The sequence below is a fragment of the Equus asinus genome, chromosome 5 (genome assembly GCF_041296235.1).
Source record: "Equus asinus isolate D_3611 breed Donkey chromosome 5, EquAss-T2T_v2, whole genome shotgun sequence".
In the NCBI taxonomy this organism is placed as follows: Eukaryota; Metazoa; Chordata; class Mammalia; order Perissodactyla; family Equidae; genus Equus; species Equus asinus.
The window spans coordinates 37,598,246-37,616,274 of record NC_091794.1 but is presented as its reverse complement, the minus strand read 5'-3'; the positions used below and the strand labels follow the sequence as shown (position 1 = coordinate 37,616,274).

General features: G+C 57.2%; 2 protein-coding genes across 16 annotated transcripts; one reads left to right on the top strand and one right to left on the bottom strand.

Moving 5' to 3' along the window:
• The first annotated feature begins 259 nt into the window (after positions 1-259).
• VWA5B2 (von Willebrand factor A domain containing 5B2) lies at positions 260-12,258 on the top strand. 14 transcript variants are annotated; one of them, XM_044771189.2, is made up of 21 exons: positions 260-439; positions 1,014-1,129; positions 1,349-1,494; positions 1,579-1,749; positions 3,618-3,837; positions 4,018-4,175; positions 4,702-4,833; positions 5,081-5,205; positions 5,606-5,761; positions 6,141-6,251; positions 6,332-6,540; positions 6,626-6,737; positions 7,214-7,399; positions 8,246-8,417; positions 8,510-8,823; positions 9,331-9,520; positions 9,623-9,979; positions 10,695-10,832; positions 10,925-11,008; positions 11,092-11,336; positions 11,423-12,258. In XM_044771189.2, the coding sequence occupies exons 3-21, from the start codon at positions 1,356-1,358 to the stop codon at positions 11,969-11,971; spliced, it is 3,768 nt and encodes a 1,255-aa protein (XP_044627124.2). In that variant the 5' UTR covers positions 260-439; positions 1,014-1,129; positions 1,349-1,355; the 3' UTR covers positions 11,972-12,258. The 14 variants fall into 14 exon arrangements, with proteins under 14 accessions (XP_044627124.2, XP_044627123.2, XP_044627122.2 ...); XM_044771188.2 differs by having other exon boundaries at positions 301-439; positions 8,507-8,823; XM_044771187.2 differs by having other exon boundaries at positions 301-439; positions 3,618-3,849.
• ALG3 (ALG3 alpha-1,3- mannosyltransferase) lies at positions 9,880-17,502 on the bottom strand. Of its 2 annotated transcripts, none has more exons than XM_070509322.1 (9): positions 17,267-17,502; positions 15,490-15,589; positions 15,245-15,392; positions 14,975-15,135; positions 14,366-14,486; positions 13,732-13,937; positions 13,501-13,576; positions 12,711-12,856; positions 9,880-10,016 (listed from the first exon to the last, which is right to left on the bottom strand). In XM_070509322.1, exons 1-9 carry the CDS (start codon positions 17,460-17,462, stop codon positions 10,001-10,003), a joined length of 1,170 nt encoding a protein of 389 aa, XP_070365423.1. In that variant the 5' UTR covers positions 17,463-17,502; the 3' UTR covers positions 9,880-10,000. The 2 variants fall into 2 exon arrangements, with proteins under 2 accessions (XP_070365423.1, XP_070365422.1); XM_070509321.1 differs by lacking the exon at positions 9,880-10,016 and adding an exon at positions 12,326-12,574 and having other exon boundaries at positions 17,267-17,501.
• Positions 17,503-18,029: the final 527 nt, after the last annotated feature.

Sequence of the window (18,029 nt, the reverse complement as noted above, 5' to 3'; positions counted from 1 at the left end):
AGGCTCTGCTGCACTTGCAGGACGCCTCACTTCCTGAAGGACGTAAAGGGTGGGGCCTCAGAGGTCTCGGTCCTGAATTGATGGGGGGCCGTGCGGCGGTGGGGACGTGGTCCCTGCACTGCGGCGCTGTGTCTGGCTCCAGCGGCCAGGGCTGGCGCGGAGGCGGTACGGCGCCCGAAGGGGGCGGGGAGTGGGGGGGAGCATCAGCCCCGCTGCAGCGGCAGGCGGGGCCGAGACCGGCTGGAGGGGCTGCCTTCCCGAGCGGGGGCGGGACCAGCACCCGCAGGGCCGACGCCCCTGCGCGGACTCACAGCGGCCGCAGCAGGAGTCGAGAGCCGGTGCCCAGCAGGTGCCGGGACTGAGTGCAGCCCGGGCGCAGAGGCAGCACCACCCACCCTGGTCCCGGCTTGGCGCCCAGAACTCTGCAGAGGACGCGACGGTGAGGCTGGGGCTGCCCGCAGGGAAGGGGACGATCCCTGGACCCAGCCTGCAGCATCCCCTGACAGCTCGATTGTGGGGGCGGCGGCGACTGCCGTCGCCCCCTACTCCCAGATCAGCTCTGCGAGGGTGGGGAGAGGTACTCTTGACGGATCCCACGGAATCCCCCTGCCCCAACACCTCTCCTGCTCTTGCGTCCGAAAGACCCCCCCCCCCTTTCGCTTCCCATCTTCTTCCCAACCCAACCCCCTCCACTCCAGCCTGCAGCCCCTCTCAGCGCCTCGGGCAGATGAAGAGCCGGAGAGAGAAAGACTGCGGCCCTTGGGCTCCCCATCCCATCCCGCCCCTGCTGTCCCTTGCTGGGCTGGGGACACCCAGGACGATGCTGGCCCTTTAAACCCTTGCTCCCCACCCAGAGCATCTCCCATCTCTCCACCCGCGCCACTTCCAACAGCTGGCAGCCGCGGGGAGCCCCGGGGGGCCGGCAGGTACGGGGGCGGTGGTGAGGCCCGGGAGCGGGTGATGGAACAGCTGTGACACAACCTCCCCGCCCCCCCCCCCCCACCACCCCCCAGCCCTTAGAGGAGCCGGCGGCGGGACTGCTGGGCGTCCGGAGCGCCAGTTAATCATTAACCCTCCGTTCCCCGGGTCCCCGCGCTGCCCGGAGCTGCCCTCCACCCCGGCTTCCCAGGTAACGGGCGAGGATGCCCATCTCGCCATCCCCCTCTCTCCCTTCTTCCCTGCCCTCGCCACCTGTCGGGCGGGCGGGAGGCCCCGGCTCAGCCTTGCGCCCCCTGCAGGTCTGCGTCCTAGTGCCTGAGTGAGATTCTCCCACCCGCTTTCAGCAGGGCGGGGAGGGGCGCCCTGGACCTACCCCGCGTGCCCCTTCATCGAGCACCTCCTCCCGCAGGGGCACCATGCCAGGCCTGTACTGCCCCTCCAGCTGGACGCCGCTGCCCCTCACCGACTCCTGGGTCCGGGCCTGCGCCAACGGCCCCTGCCTCAGCCTGCGGGCCCGGCTCACCTATCACAACCCGCAGCCGCAGCCGGTGGACGGTGAGGCGCGGGCGGGGCGCGGCGTGGTGGGGAGCGGGTGCCGGGCAAGGTCCGACACCGCCTGTGCCCCCCACCCCGCTCCAGGCGTGTTCGTGTACCCGCTGGCGGAGGCCGAAGTGGTGTCGGGCTTCGAGGCGGAGGCGGCGGGCCGGCGCGTCTCCTTCCAGCTGCAGAGCCGGCGCCGCTTGCAAGCCGCGTGCTGCCGCGCGCTGGGCCCCGGGCGGGGGGCCTCCACACCCCGCCGCTGCGCGCAGGGTGAGTCCTGGCCCCGCCCCGCCTCCAAAAGCCCGCCGGTTCCTGCACCCGCTCTGCGTCCCGCCCCTCCCCGTCCCCGCTCCAGCTGCTGATTTTTTCATTCATTGATTCATCCCTTTTGGGACTGGGCACGACTTACGCCAGGTGCTGGGGCAGTGCGACCCAGGCCTGCCCTGAGGTTGGCAGCCAGGCAGACAGGCACAGCAGGGGGTCCGCATGGCTGGCTCCCCCTCGGGGGCATTAGCTCCTGAGCCTGGGGCAGGGTTTTGGTCGTCTCCAAGGCCCGGCATCTCGCAGAGAATGTGGCACAAAGGGGCTCAGGGAGTGCTGGGTGAGGGAATGGAAGCCCACCCCGTGCTAGGTTTTGTGTTTTGCACTTCATTCTTTCATTTATTTATACGTTCATTGGATTCCTGCACATGGGATTGGCCTCCAGGTAAGAAGAGGGACAGAACCCAGTGGTGTTGAGAGTTGGCATGAGCCCAGCAGGTAGTTAGAGGCCAGAGTGAGCTCTGGGCTGAGGCCACAGGAATGTTCCAGAAGGAAGTGGAGGCAGCTTTTGACTGAAAGGACGGTTAGGATGTGGTGACGCGGAGAGGAGGGGAATGGCACTCCAGGCAGGGGCAATGGTGTAAGCACAGGTTTGGAAGTAAGTTATATTGGGTGATGGTAATAAAACACCTCCTGTTTATAGTGATTTACAGTTAACAAAGCCCAGTCACTGGTATCACCTCATTTGAATCCAGAGAGGTATGTAATGCGAGTGTTGTTCTCCTTCCCCTTCTTATGGGTGACGAAAATAACGGCAACGGGCTCTTACGTGTTGGATGCTTTCCATATATTATCTCATTTATTCCTCACCACAATCTTTGAGATATAGTTATTATTAGTTATTATGACCCCTATTTCATGGATGAGGAAACAGAGGCGCCTCAAACAAGAGAATTACCGAAGGGCAGAATTAGAAGTCATGGGACTGAGACTCAAAACCTGATGCTGTGCTCCCTCCACCATGTCAGGCTGTCCCCAAGCCTCAGCTGGCTGGGATGGGAGCCCTTTTCTTCCTTATTACCTTCCTTCTTTCTTTCCCTTCCATCTTTTTCTTCCCTTCATTTATTCAGCAAGCATTTCTCGAAAGAATGGATAAATGATTATTGTGGTGCAGTGAGGTGAGGTAGGGCTGTACAGGGAGGCTGGGGTCAGACGGTGGAAGGCCTTGACTGCCACTGTACACCTGGCCATTTCTCCTTTAGCAGCAGTGGTGGCCTCCACAACTCCACCAGTCCCCAAATCAACCCACGATCTAAGTAAAATGGTGTGCTTGGTATGCAGATGCAGCCTTATGTCCTCCAGCCAGCTTCCAAGCAGATTACTGCTCCCAAACTCCTCTTGGGTAGAAAATTCTGGAGCTACTCCTAGTGGGCATTGGGGAGCCCCTGACCATTCACGAGCAAGGATTTTGTGAGCAGGGTGGGTTCCAGGCTACCGGGGATGTCAGTCCACAAGGGAGGGTCCTTTGGGAAGATGATGTCCAAGGTTTGAATGGGTAGGGGCAGAAGGTATGGGTCCCCCAGGATCTTGGGTGTGGTGTGGACATGGTCCCTTCTCCTCTTCAACCCTCCATTAGCAGTGATGTCACTTCTCCCTTTCCTGATGACAGCCAGAGCCTTCTACCATTAACCTGCCTCTCCTACCATCATTCATCTCATGCCTCCATCCTGCATCACCAATGCATTAGCCCAGTGTCCCTTCAACCTCAAAAGTCCCCCTTGCCCAGGCTCCCCTGACTCAGTGCCTGCTCCCACCCCTATTTCCCTCCATCTCCTCTGCTTCCAGCCCCTTCTGACCCCTTTTCTCACTCATCATAGGTCATCTTGTCTTGGATCTGGCCCAGGCCCGGTCCACGCTGGTGCTGCCCACTGGCCTCATCGCCGCGGCCGGCACCATGACAGTGACCCTGCGCAGCAGCCGGGAGCTGCCCTCAAGGCCTGATGGGGTGCTGCGCGTGGCTCTGCCCTCTGTGCTCACCCCGCTGGCCCTGCAAGGCCCGCTGGGGCCCCCCAGGCCTCCGGGGCTCTGTGACGACAGGTTGGGCCTATGGTGATTCTCTTCGTCCCTCCCTCGGCTTCTCTGGGTCTAGTGCGGGTGAGGGGGCTTTGGCAGGGGGTCCTGGGGGATGGGCAGGGTGAGGAAGGGTTGGGGCCAGTCAGCCAGAGGGGCTACGGGCCTTGGTAGTGGCTCAGTGACCCTCCTCATGCTCCCTTCCAGCCCTACCAGCTGCTTCGGGGTGGGCAGCCCTCAGGAGGAAGGGCTGGCCTGGGAGGAGCCAGCTGCCCCTCCGGACGTGTTCTCAGGCCCTGCCCGCTGCCCGGCCCCATACACCTTCTCCTTCGAGATGCTGGTGACTGGGCCGTGCCTGCTGGCAGGTGGGTGCCCCTCCCAGTGTAGCTGACTGGGAAATAATTCAAGGCTTGGGGATGGGAGGAACACAGGACAGAAGAAGACAGGTACCTAAGCCTTGGGAACCTCCAGTCTCACAGTGAGAGCATTCCCTGGCTGCTTCTACATAACACACACACCCCTAGGTGTGTCATTGTAATTTATTTATATCCCACTCCGCTCACCAATGGGAAGAGAGATGCTTACAATGAGACCAATCCAAGTGAAGAAGTGGCATTCCCTTGTGCAAGAGGCTGGAAAGGATGCTAAATCAGCAATTGCTTGATGTATAAGTCTTTGGCGAGCCAGGAACAGAGCTGGGAATCTACTGCCCAGCCTTTCATAAGCAGGCAAATCCCCCCTCGTCCACTGACCCCATAGATTAGGCTCAGAGCTGAGCTCAATCAGTCAGGAGCTTGCCCTCACCACTGTTGTCTGGGGAGCTGATGTTTGAGCTCAGTGCTGGCCTGGGGTGGGGCAATCATCGCCTCTCCCTGCCTCTATGTCCCTCAGGCCTGGAGAGCCCCTCTCATGCTCTGCGGGCAGATGCGCCCCCTCATGCCAGCTCCGCAGCCACCATCTGTGTCACATTGGCAGAGGGCCACCGCTGTGACCGGGTCTTGGAGATCCTGCTGCACCCTAGTGGTAAGAGGCTGGGGCATGCAGTGGGGAGTTGCACTGGGCAACTCTGACCTGCTTCAGGACCACCTGGGTAGCATTCTTCAAGTCTAAATTTCCAGGCCGCAAACCAGATGGACCACGTCATCTGTGAGGGGGCGCCCAGTGGTGCAGGGAGGCTGGAACTGCAAGGTCCTCCCAGGGCAGTGGGACTGGGCAGTTGGAGTCCAGAGACAAGGACTTCCCTGACAGAGCTGTGTCTCTTCCTCCTCAGAGCCCCACCAGCCGCACCTGATGCTGGAGGCCGGCAGCCTGAGCTCAGCAGAATATGAGGCCCGGGTGAGGGCCCGCCGGGATTTCCAGAGGCTGCAGAGAAGGGACAGTGATGGGGACCGGCAGGTATGGCTGCCTGGGGTCCTGGTCTGACCCCTGGCCGCACTGCTGGCTGTATTTGTGCATGAGGAGCAGGCAAGCCGACTCATGTTGGGATGGGTGGGGGGCCTCTGCTCTCACCAGGGCTTCTCAGTAGCTGCCACCACCATTCCAGAGGGCTGATGAGTATTGTCATAGGAGGGCCCATGCAAGTCTCCCTGAGATGTGTCTCAGAGGATGGGGGCTAAGTCTGACATAGGCAGAGGACAGCCACCTGCCTCTGCCATGGCCTTTATTCCAATGACTACAGAAAGGTGCCCCCTCTGGGTGGATTAAACAGAAAAGGCCCCAGGGCTGGGTCCTGCTGGTAGCCCAGGTTGGAGTGACACTAAGCCTGGCCCAGGATGACGCAGGGCTCCTGTCTCAGGTGTGGTTCCTGCAGAGACGCTTCCACAAGGATATCCTGCTGAACCCCGTGCTGGTGCTGAGCTTCTGCCCAGACCTGAGCTCCAAGCCTGGACAGCTGGGCTCAGCTACGCGGGAGCTCCTCTTCCTATTGGATGGCAGCAGCATAGCACACAAGGCCTGTGGGGACACGGGGTGGGCAGGCCCGGGGGCTGGGTGAGGCAGTGGGTCTGAGGTGGGCTGGCGGCAGCCTCTTGAAGACATACACACACACACACGTGTCTCTCTGTTTCTCATACACATGCAGGCATCTCTCCCAGATTCCAAGAGCCTCTCTCATACATAAAGGCATAGTCAGTCACACCTAAGCCCAAACCCAAGTGTCATATACACCTCCAGAGTCATATACACAAGTGCCTTGCACACGCACTCAGAGTCTCCCTCACACTCCGGACTCTCACTCAGAGAGCCTGGAGAAGGCAGGCAATCTGCTGTCCCTCACTCTCTACCAGTGCCCGTGCGGCCTGCCTCACGCTGTCCTCTCTGGCCTTCCCCAGGATGCCATTGTTTTGGCTGTGAAGTCGCTCCCGTCCCAGACGCTCATCAACCTGGCCATATTTGGCACGTCAGTGCAGCCCCTCTTCCTAGAGAGCCAGCCTTGCAGTGATGTGAGTGTGGCCCAGGGATTTGGGGTCCTGGGGGAGATGTTTCAGCCCAGCATGGCCCAGCCTCTGCCTTCTCTCTCCAGGACACTGTGCAGCTAATCTGTGAGAGCCTTGAGACCCTGCAGGCTGTGAGTGGTCCCCCAGATGTGCTGGCTGCGCTGGACTGGGCCATGGGGCAGCCCCAGCATAGGGCCCACCCTCGGCAGCTGTTCCTGCTCACTGCTGCCTCGCCCATGGCCACTGTTACCCACCAAACCCTGGAGCTCATGAGGTGGCACAGGGGGGCAGCCAGGTATGGGGTGGGCAGAGCCAGGTGCCTGAGATCAACTCCTTCAAGAAGCTCCTGAGGGTCACAGCTGCTTCCCTTCCCTCATCAGGTGCTTCTCCTTTGGGCTGGGGCCCGCCTGCCACCAGCTGCTCCAGGGTCTGTCTGCCCTCAGCAGGGGCCAAGCCTACTTCCTGAGGCCTGGGGAGAGGCTGCAGCCCTTGGTGAGCTTGAGCCTGGGTCCCGTTCCCGACTCCTGGAAGCCCGTGTCCCAAGTTACCCTGAGTCTCCAACAGAACCCAGTCAGGTGGCAGGGTCTCTGGCACCCTGACCACTCCAATCCCTACCTTCTCTTGAGATGCCAATCAGGGGGGAGCTGCTGGAGCTTCTGTGGGTGCTTCAGGAGGCCAAAGGTGGGGGTACATGGCCTCCGACCACACCCCAAATCTTATTCTTGGTTTTGTCCTGGTACTGAGCCATGTCCTGGAAAATCTTGCTCATCCACGTGGCAAGCTCAGGCCAGGAGACAGACCAAGCCCTGCGGACTGAGCACTCAGTCCCCTTGTTTTTTCCTACCCCCACTGTGACTCTGCTCCCCTCAGCCCAGGGGCTGGGCAGATGGCATCAGGGGAAGGGCAATTCTGTCGGCTCTGTGGCACCTCTTTCTCTCCCATGACTTCCCTCTGGCCACTCCTCACAGCTGGTGCAGGCTCTGCGGAAGGCACTGGAGCCCGCTTTGAGTGACATCTCTGTAGACTGGTTTGTGCCCGACGCAGTGGAGGCACTACTGACCCCCCGGGAGATCCCAGCACTCTACCCTGGCGACCAGCTGCTGGGTTACTGCTCACTCTTCAGGGTGGATAGCTTCCGGCCCTGCCCTCCCAGGGTAGGCCTAGGCTGGGGTGTGGGAGGTGGGCCTGGGATGGCTGAAGCCCCCGCATCTCTTCAAAACCCTTCTTCCATTCCCTGTGCCTCTCTCTGCCAAACTCTCCTACTCCCAAGGCCTCCCCAGAGATCACACTGGCCCCCCCCCCCCAGGGTGACTGCAACCTGCCCCTCTCAGGATGTCTTCCACTGGGTTGTCCTGCAAAGGGTTGCCCTTGGCTTTTACCAAAGGACACTAAAGCACAAAGCCACAGAAAACAGCTCCAGCATTTGCTGTGAGATTCTTGTCAAAACTTGCTCATTACTGCACACAGTGCCCTACAGAAAGCACCATCTGATTATCTCTCGTTAACACTCAGGGACAGACAGAGCATAGTCTAGATGAAATCTCAGATCCCAGCTCTGCCATGTGCTAGCCATTTCATTTTGGGCAAGTCACTTAACCTCTCTGAGCCAATTTCCTCATACTTATTTTTTATAGCGTTGTTGTAATTAGAGGTCATATTGTACTTGTTCTTGGTAGGATACTTGACACATAGGAGTTTGAGAAGTGATAGTTATTATGAAGAGCTCTATCTCTCCAGAAGAACTAAGCATACTTCCTCCTTTTTGATCATGAGAGCTGTATAATGGACGGTTTGCCTTTTTGCCTGGCTGCTGGGAAGCTCAGGGCCAAACCTGAAGCTCAGCCACAGCAGCTCTATTAACCCCATGGCTAGCATATATGCTTCCATTTCTGGTTTATTAACTTTACTGGCTCTTGCGGTATGCCATCTTAAATCCTGTTTGGAAAGAGTTTATGTATAACTACAATCTGCTTTTTTTCCCAATGACTATCCCTCTCTAGGGCCAAGAGCCTGGCTGGCAGAGCTTAGGTGGCTCCGTGTTCCCGTCCCCAGACGAGGCGCCATCTGCCACCAGCCCTGGCACTGAGCCCACTGGCACCTCGGAGCCACTGGGAACAGGCACTGTGTCAGCAGAGCTGTCCAGCCCATGGGCTGCGGGGGACTCAGAGCACAGTGAGTGCCCCGGTGTATGTGTGTGGCTGCGTTGGAGAAGGAGTGGGCAGTGGGAGGCCAGGGCTGGGGTCTATTCTCCTGTCTCCCAGCAGGTACTGACGCTCTGACAGATCCAGTCACCGATCCTGGACCCAACCCCTCCTCTGACACAGCCATATGGCGCCGCATCTTCCAGTCCTCATACATCCGGGAGCAGTATGTGCTCACCCACTGCTCTGCCAGCCCCGAGCCAGGCCCAGGCTCCACAGGCAGCAGCGAGTCCCCTGGTTCCCAGGGCCCTGGCTCCCCTGAGGGCAGTACTGCCCTGCATCCCCCTTCTCAGCAGGGCTGCCGCAGCCTGGCTTGTGGAGAACCTGCAGGCTCTCGCTCCTGCCCCCTGCCTGTACCCCCACTCACTCCAGTCAAGGTGAGATTCAGTCCACATCCATTTTCCATGTATCCAGCAAACTATTTATTGACCATCTGCTGTATGCCATAAATTTCGCAGTGGTTACTATTAAGTCTAGCTGAAGAAATAGATGGGTAAATATACAATGATGATACCATGCAACACAGTGATGAGCACAGGGACACGGTTTTATGGGGGCTCAGAGTCAAGGTGACTAACCATGTCTGAGGGAGTCAGGAAGGCAAGAGTCCTGTCTGGAAGAATAAGTAGAAGTTAGGCAAGCAAAGAGAGCGAAGATATGAACGAAAACAGAGACAAGCAACAAGCTCAAGTGAGAAAGAGGGCGTGGAGGGAGATGACACTGGGAATGGGGCTGGGGCCATAAGGAGCCTGGCCTTACTGCTAAGGGTAGTGAGCAGCCATCCAGGGTTTCAGACGAAGGGGCATGTGGCCCGTTGTGTGTCTAAGTTTGATGGCCAGGAGCTCTGCATTCCTTGACCAGTGGACCCCACTTCTCAAGTGCAGGCTGGAGCCTTAAGTGCTGAGGTGCTGGGCCGTCGATGCAGAGTGGCTCTGGCTGGCCGAAGCCTCTCATCACCCCCAGGCCGGGTGAACCCAGTTCCCGGCTGCCCCCAGCATCCCTCTCTGGGTGCAGCCCCAGATGGGCCGGGCCCTGAGCCAGGGCAGCAGCTGGGACAGGGCTTGGATGACTCAGGTAAGGACTGGATGGGGAGCTGGATTCTGACACCAAGGAGGCCTTGGGGAGGTGGAGTCCAGGGCACCACACTGCCTCTGCTCTGCCACTGTCTCTCCCCAGGAAACCTGCTCTCCCCAGCCCCCATGGACTGGGACATGTTGATGGAACCACCCTTCTTGTTCACAGCTGTGCCCCCCAATGGGGAGTCGGCCCCTGCAGCAGTGCCACTGGCTCCCCTCACTCCACGCTGCCATGTGGTGATCCGGGCCCTGTGTGGGGAGCAGCCTATGTGCTGGGAGGTGGGTCTTGGGCTAGAGACACTATGGGGGCCTGGGGATGATGGCTCGCTGCCTCCGTCACCCCCTGAAAGAGAAGGTGCTTGGGACCAAGCACTTCATCGGCTGACAGCAGCTTCCTTGGTCCGGGACAATGAGCAGCTGGCTCTCCGAGGAGGGGCCGAGACCATGGCTGACCGGGGTGAGTTGCTGGTGGGCCCAGTCAGGGCCCAAGGAGCCTGTATGGGGCACAGAGTAGCAGAGGCATAGGTCTGTGTGTTTGATCATTCTCTCTATCTCACCTTGCTCACAAATGATTTGAGGTGGCTCATCCACAGTGACAAGAAAAAAAATTATGCAAGGCAATGGGAAAAAAGGGATAATAAAAGAAGTGGAGAATGAGGTCATATTAAAGATGCACACCATGAGGTTATGTGCCCCTGCAAGCATAGGACCCAAAATCGGCAAGCTTCCTAGCACCCAACACAGAGGGAAACGTGATCTTGTAATGATTCATGGTGCCCGTAATATAAAAAGAAACCTGTCATTTGGGAAGACTATTAAAATTAAATAAATTTAAAATTTCAGTTTTTCAGTTGCACTAGCCACATTTCAGATGCTTAAGAGTCACATGTAAATAGTGGCTACCATATAGGATCATACAAATACAGAACATTTTCATCACCGCAGAAAGTTCTATTAGACACGCCTGAAATGAGTAGATGGAAAAAGAAACCAGTCGATGATTCCTACAGGTGGTGTAAAGAATGTTGTTTCTGGCTGGCCAGGGGGCCAGGACAGAGGGAGAAGCTATGAGGAGCGCTGAGAAGTTTTTATACAAAGCCCTCTGTAGGGGGTAAGTGAACCCCCGCCCCTACACATACACCCGTTCACGATGCTATTCCTTGGTTTCGCAGGCCATGCCCGGAGGTCCTGGCTCCGAGCCCTTCAGACAAGCAAGGTCAGCTCTGCCCCCTCCTGCTTCACCTGCCCTGTAGCTGTAGACGCCACCACTAGGGAGGTCCTGCCCTCAGCCCTGCAGGTGCGGAGCTCAGGTAGAGTTCCTCCCAGGTGACCTCAGGTGCCACGCCTCACCTCACTGGCCACCCTCCTGGGCAAACCTCACCTGCCTTCTGTGTCCCTGCAGAGCCAGCAGAGCCCCCAGGCACCCCTCCTGCCTCTCAGGACCGCCAAGACGCAGCTCCTCTGCCCGCAGTTGTCCACTCTAAAGGTAACACCCCAATCTGAGGCAATAGTGGGGAGTAGGCGGGCTTAGGGGCCTCTCCTGGAACTGATGGCCTGGCCCCACTGCAGGACCGCACGGAGGCTCTCTGGCAGGCGGATGGGACCAGGACCGAAATGGCAACTCCAAGCCTGCTTCAGGGGCCCCTGCAGCCCCCACCAGAGGTCTTCATCGCCCACCTCCCCAGCCTCCCTCCAGGCTCAGTCTGGGCCGTCGGAAAGTCAGAGGCCCAGACAGCCGTAAACTCTGCAGCCCCAACATGGGTCAGGCCAGTGACGGCAAGAGTGATGGCAGCGACCATGACTATCTGCCCTTGGTGAGGACTCGGGAGGTGGAGGGTGGCGCTGCCAGGGCCAGGGCGCCGTCTCAGCTCGCTTCTCCCCCCACCTCCTCTCTCCTCAGGTGCGGCTGCAGGAGGCGCCGGGCTCCTTTCGCCTGGACGCCCCCTTCTGCGCGGCGGTGCGCATCCCGCAGGAGCGCCTGTGCCGCGCCTCGCCCTTCGCTGCGCACCGCGCCAGCCTCAGCCCCACCTCGGCGTCATCTCCCTGGGCACTTCTAGGTCCTGGTGTCGGCCAGGGTGACAGCGCCACGGCCTCCTGCAGCCCATCCCCCAGCTCGGGCTCCGAGGGTCCAGGCCAGGCGGACAGTGGGCGGGGCTCAGACACGGAGGCCTCGGAGGGAGCGGAAGGGCCCTGTGGTGCCGACCTGCGGGGCCGGACCTGGGCCACGGCTGTGGCGCTCGCGTGGCTGGAGCACCGCTGTGCAGCCGCCTTTGGCGAATGGGAACTGGCAGCAGCTAAGGCCGACTGTTGGCTGCGGGCTCAGCACCTGCCTGACGGCCTCGACCTGGCTGCCCTCAAGGCCGCAGCCCGGGGTCTCTTCCTGCTGCTGCGCCACTGGGACCAGAACCTGCAGCTACACCTGCTGTGCTACAGCCCAGCAAACATGTGAGGGCTGCGTGTTGCTCAGGCTGGCGCCCCCCAACAGTCGCAAGTCACTGCCACCCAGGGCCGGCTTCTTGGTGCTGGGAAGGGGTGGGCTGGTGACAGCCTGCCCCCCACTGCTTCTCATTCCTTTCCCAGAATCCTCTTGCCCCCACAGAAAGTGCCTGCCTGTGCTCTCTCCCACTCCTCCCACCCGGTACCCCTTTCCCTCTGAGCTCTGTGCAGTGCAGTGGAAGGGGAGAGAGCCACAGTCCCCAAAACCTATGCAATAAAGTGCCTCTTTAGGACTGCCTGAATGAGTTCTTTATCTGCCGCATGCATGCCCCTCACAGCCTGGTCCAGGCCCCTCCATATACCAAGGTGGACTTGGTAAGGTTTATTGGGAAGGGCACAGAGTCCATCCCCATCCAGGGTCCTGAAAATGGACTGGAGGGGAAGAGGCGGATCTCAGTGGGCTTTCTTGCTGTGCTGGATGCTCTTGGGGAAAGGCTGGGGGCCCAGCCAGAGCTGCAGCAGAATGACAGCATGGCATATGTGCAGGGCAGCAGAGCTGCAGGATGTGGATGGGTATGTGTTCCAGGAGAGCTCAATGAGCCCCAGCACCAGCAACCTGGAGATGAGAAATAAGCTCCAGGTTCTGTTCAGTTTCTAGACCCTTTAGCTCACCCCAGCCCCTCCATGGTCACATCCTTGGGATGAGGGGCTCCCTAGCCCTTCCCACTCCCCCAGGTTGTCCCAGCCGGTACCTGAGCAGGTGTGTGAGCCAGCGTGCAGGCGTGGCCCACAGGAGGTAGGGTAGTGTGTGGAAATACCAGACGTAGAACTGGTAGTGGAGGGAGCGGCTGAAGCAGATACCAATGAAGTTGGAGGTGAAGAGGGTAGAAACAATCTGTATGCAGTGGTCAAGGCCAAGGGCAGGAGCAGAAGAGGCAGGAGTTGGGGTGGGCAGGGGTGAGGGGTGGGGTTGTCGGACAGGGAAGTTCCAAAGCAGAGGGGCAAAAGTTTTTGGGTCAGATAGCCCCGGGCTCTCCCATTCCTAAATGCAGACCTTTGGGCAAGTTTCTTAACCAATCTACACCTGTTCCTCAATCTAACATGGAGACAGTAATACCCAGGGCCATAAGGTCTACTGAGTCCATTACTCACTGGCTGTGTGACCTTGGTAAATTACTTAACCTCTTAAAGCCCTAATTTTGCCACCTGTAAAATGAGGATAATAAAAATATATCCCTATCTTAGGGTCTTTTGTTAGCTTTAAATGTTAGAATGTATATAAATCTCTTAGAAAGCACAAAGCAGAGTCAGAACACATAATGGCAACTCAATCATATTCAGAATTAAGAATAAAATATGCTTAAATATGTAAGTGCTCAGCACAGTGTTTGGTGCAGAGCAGGAGCTCTATGCATGGGCCCTATGGCTATTACTGGTACCTCCTTTTCCCTCCCCCAGGTCCCAGCCATCCAGGCCTAGCTGACCAGGACCCCACCTGCACCTGGAGAGGGCAGGACTTACCTTGCTGATTCAAAGGATATGATTGGGTGTGAGGGGCTGGGGTGGAACCTTCCTTTTGGAGGGATCCTTCAGCAGCGACAGGATACTTTCCCCTGTCCTAGGGAGAAGCCATTCAGACATTTATCAAGCCCCCATTGTGTGCCAAGCTCTCAACTCACCCTCGAGCTCAAAATCTCCCCCAAGGAGTTCCTAGGGCCTGGACCCTTCATTCCTTCCCCAATCTCTGCCCATGGCACTGTTCCTCTTTCTCACCTGTGCCACCTGCAGAGGGCAAAGAGCAAGAGCAGAGTGAGGTGGGCGGCCAACAGTGCCAGGTGGAAGGCACGATGCAGGAAGAGGGCCTCTGGGAGGAAGCGCCAGTTAACTGTCCAGCGGAAGAGAAACTGGCGGCCAAGGTCAAAGGAGCGGGATAGGTAGCCGATGGGGTTCTCCAGCAGGAAGGGCAGCCCCAGCAACACCTGAGGATGGGTGTGATGTCAGCAGAGCTGTCCAGGCTCACCTCAGCACCATGCTAATCACTGAGGGGAGTGGGAAAGGTTGTAGGACTCATTGGTTCTCTAATTCCCACCAGGATAGCAGGAAAGCCAGCCCACAACCCAGGCCACAGCCTGGGGCCAAAGAAGCTGAGGAGGCAAGTAATAACAGTGCTTTAAGTTGGATTCACCAAGTCATAAATGGGCAGAGCTAGAAAGGTCCTCAGAGACCATCTAGTTCAACACCCTTATTTTACAGCTAAAGAAACCAAAGCCCAGGGGTAGTGGCTGCCAGGAGCAGAATCAACTCCAAACCCCTGTCTCTTGGCTTTGAGGAAGTCTCAAGGATGGAAGGAGGCCAAAAAGAGTGGCCTCCCCTTCATTAAAAAGGGGAACGGGTGAGGCGGGGGTACCTGAAGGACAGCACAGATGCCCAGTTTGGGGAGGGCTCCACGGAGACCAAACTGCACGAGGAGAAGGAACAGTAATCCAGGGGCGAAGAGTAGCACGTTCATCTTCACAGAGACTGCCAGGCTGGGGAGGGCAGGGGAGAGGAAGGGCTGAGATCAGCTCCAGGGCCATGCAGCCCACCCAGAGATGTACTCCCTACCATCACTATAGCAACTCCTCCCCTCCCCTGCCAGCAAGCTCCTGGATGGGGTCCACACTCAGACCTGCCGGAGGGAGGGTAAGGCAGCCTGGGAGGAAGCTGAGGGCAGGGGGCAAACACCTTGTCTCTCTGCCCAGACTGAGCCAGTATACACACTGAGTATTTAGAATGGGCAAGGACCAACTCCAATAACAGATACTGTCTGGAAGGAAGAAATGGGGGAGGGGGGGTTGTTTTGGCAGGGTGGGGGTGGTGAGAGCAGAGCCTTTCTATAGATCCTGGACCTGCTTAACAGGGCCCTGACTAATCCACATTGTCTGGCCACTCTTACTCCCTCTGCTGCAGAAAATTAGGGAGAAAGTGATGTAAATTTAAAAAGTGAGAGAGGGGGCCAGAAGGGAGGAGTATTGACCTGAAACAGCAGCAGCCCCAGCCCCAGCGCTGGGCCAGCAGGAGGTTGATACTGAGGAAGAGCAGCACCATGGCCACCGGGTCATTGAAGAGCCGCAGCACAAAAATGGAGTGGACACGGTAAGAGGCACAGCACATGAAGAAAAAGACGAAGGGAGGTACCTGAGAGGTGGGCACAGTGGGGAACAAGGTCAGCTTACCAACTCTGAGCCATCTCTGCTCCCCAGCCCTCCCAGGTTGGGGCCCCCTGGTCTCGGTAGCATGGACTCACCTTGCAGGTCTGATGATAGATCAAGAAGACAAGCAGCAAGGTAGCCAAATAGAGCACAGCAAAGATATGCTGGGCGATACGGATGTCAGTGCCCCGGCCAGTGGCATAGTATAGCCCCATAAAGATGTATACAAAGCCGGCTGGATACCTAGAAGATGAAAGGGAACGTGAGTCTGGGTCAGGCCACACAGCCTGGTATCCAGTCAGCCCCTCACATCATTGCTGATCCTCCTATCCCCACTCACACAAGAGGTCCGGTGTCACCCTGCAGCTGGGTATAATCATAGGTGCCATTGATGACGCCCTCTACCTCGGCCATGTAGGCCTTCCAGTCGATCTCTGTATCTGGAAAAGGACAGGATGATGTGGTTACTTCCAAGTTCTGAATTTGTCTGCCCTCTATATCTCCAGCCCATCCAAGCACAGAGTTCTAGCTCATTCCCAGCACTTCTATCATAACTCCTTATCTAACTGCCTATCTGACATTCACTGGGTGAACCCAGACATCTCAAACTCAACATGTCTGTAATTGAACTCACGATCTTCAACTCCAAATCTGCTCTCCTTCCTGGGTTCCATGAATGGCACCATCAATGTCCCAGCTGCCCAGGCCACAAATCTGGGTAACATCTTTGATATTTCCTTCTCTCTCCTTTCCTACCACCAGTCACCAAATCATGCCTATCCTTCATCCTAAATATTTCTACTATCTCATCCTTCTCTGCTATTACATATTCAAATTTGGGCCTAATATAATCTCTAGCCTCAATGATGCAAAAGCTTCCTAATTAGGCACCCAGCTTCCACTTTCACCCCACTATAATATAGTTCCCACCCCAATATAATAGAAAAACCCCTCAATGATTCTCCAAGGCTCTTAAAATAAAGACCAAACTCTATTATTCCCATTTTTAGAAGAGGAACCTATGAATTAATGAGGGTAAGTGACTAGCTCAAGATCAGTGAGCTAGGAAGGGTAGAATTGAGATCGGAACTCATGGGGTCCTAAATTCTTAACCACCACGCTAAGTGTAACCTTAAGGCTTCCAGACCCCTTCATAATCTGGTCTCAACTTCTGCAGTCCCATCCCTCAGTACTACCCACACTTGATTTGTGTTCTGCCTCTAAAAAAGTTCTTTTGGTTCCTCAAAGGAACCAGACTTTCTCTTTTGACTGGAGGTTTCTGAAACAGGATCCTCTCTGCTTAGGCTCTGCCTCTCTTCCCCCTCCTCTTTTCTCTCTTTGCTCAACTGGCTAGTTCTTACCTCTCAAGGGAGACTCTAGGAAGCCTTTCTCGACTCCTCCAGTCTGGCTAGGTGCCCTCCTGTGTCCTTTATAGCACCTTGTCTTACTACTACCATGATGAATATGATGCACTATAATTTTCTGCTAACTTATCTTTGTCCAGACCCAGACACTGAAGCAGGAAATCTGTCTATGTTTTTCACCACTGAACCGCTGGCACCTAGCATAGCGTTAGGCACATAATAAACACTCAATAAATGTCTTGAATTAATCGTCTTTAGCAAGAAAGCTTTAAGCCCCATGTCTAGATTCAGCCTGGAAAAGAGCCGCCAATAATGCCAAACGGACTCCAGTGATCACAAAACGCCGTCGCTGAAAAGAGACTTTCAAGATCTCAATTGAACAGATAGAAAATTGAGACCTCGCACGAGAAGTGACGTGTCCAAAGCCACGGAGACAAGCAGCAGCAGCAGCAGTACATTAACTCGGACCCAGGTCTTCCGACTCCCAGCCTGGTTTACTTTCTCTGCCTGGCAGGCTGTACGTTCGGGGCAGAAGGCCAATCTCTAGGGTCTCCCCTTCCGTCATGGGGGAGGGATTAAGAGCCGGATTGGTTTTCTGTGGAGCAGCCTTGGGACTTGGGTAAACGATATGGGTTTGCAACTGACGACTAAGTAGGATCCGGGGTATGGATTTGAGATCCGAATCTGGGTCCCTGTTTGGGTCAGGGGTTCGGGTCCCTCTCCCTCCCCTCCCCTCCCCTTCGGCGCACTCACATGCCACCCTGTGAATGACCCAGAAGGTGATGCCCACCTCCGCCAGGCAGAGGCAGGCGGCCACCAGCAGCGTGTAGCGCGGCTCCAGCAGCAGTAGGCGCCGCTCTTGCCAGGCGCGCCGCAGCCACTGCCCGCAGAGTCCCATTGCCCGTGCTGCTGGACCTGCCCGGCCGCGTTTCCGCACGCCCGCCGCCATCTTCACGGTGCGCCGTTCCTGTGGGCCCGCCTCCCTGGAAGCCAGACACTTAGGCACTTAGGTTCCGCTCCCGGTGCCCGGCGTCGCAACGTTGTGAGTGCTGATCAGAGTTCCCCGAGTCCTTATTTTGAATGGTCTTTCTCTTCATTACATACTTAGGGCACACAGGCGCTAATGTAGATCGACCGTTTGCCTAGAAAAGTAACATTTCTGCCCGCGCTGTCTCTTCTCCCCTACCCCGCGACCCCAGCCCAACACTTCGCCTGTGCCGGGAATATCTGTGTTCATGCCAGTCCCTGCTGGAGGGAAAGATCTGTGTCCCCGCCCCCCCCCACCCCCCCGCCTCCCCTCAGAGTCTTCTGTGTGCTCAAAACAGGAAAGAAATGAGTTTTTCATTAGTTTTCAGACTTCTTAATGGAAGGAGCCGGCCAAACTAAAAATATGAGAGGAGGCAGTGATGAGCCCAAGTGAGTCTGATACCATGAGTGTGGCTCGGAAATGAGCGAGCAGTACAACCGGAGGAGTCGGGGTCTGGACGATATGGTTTCCCCAGCCGGAGGATTTTTA

Bases quoted from the DNA above. Each gene is read 5' to 3' on its own strand.
- VWA5B2 (XM_044771183.2), top strand. From the start codon at position 1,356: ATGCCAGGCCTGTACTGCCCCTCCAGCTGGACGCCGCTGCCCCTCACC. The intron at 6,541-6,625 runs GTATGGGGTGGG...TTCCCTCATCAG, and splicing joins TGGCACAGGGGGGCAGCCAG to GTGCTTCTCCTTTGGGCTGG. The intron at 7,400-8,245 runs GTAGGCCTAGGC...ATCCCTCTCTAG, and splicing joins TCCGGCCCTGCCCTCCCAGG to GGCCAAGAGCCTGGCTGGCA.
- ALG3 (XM_070509321.1), bottom strand. From the start codon at position 17,462: ATGGCGGCGGGCGTGCGGAAACGCGGCCGGGCAGGTCCAGCAGCACGG. The intron at 15,393-15,489 runs GTGAGTGGGGAT...TTCATCTTCTAG, and splicing joins GGTGACACCGGACCTCTTGT to GTATCCAGCCGGCTTTGTAT. The intron at 12,857-13,500 runs CATATCCTTTGA...GACCACTGCATA, and splicing joins CCCAGCCCCTCACACCCAAT to CAGATTGTTTCTACCCTCTT.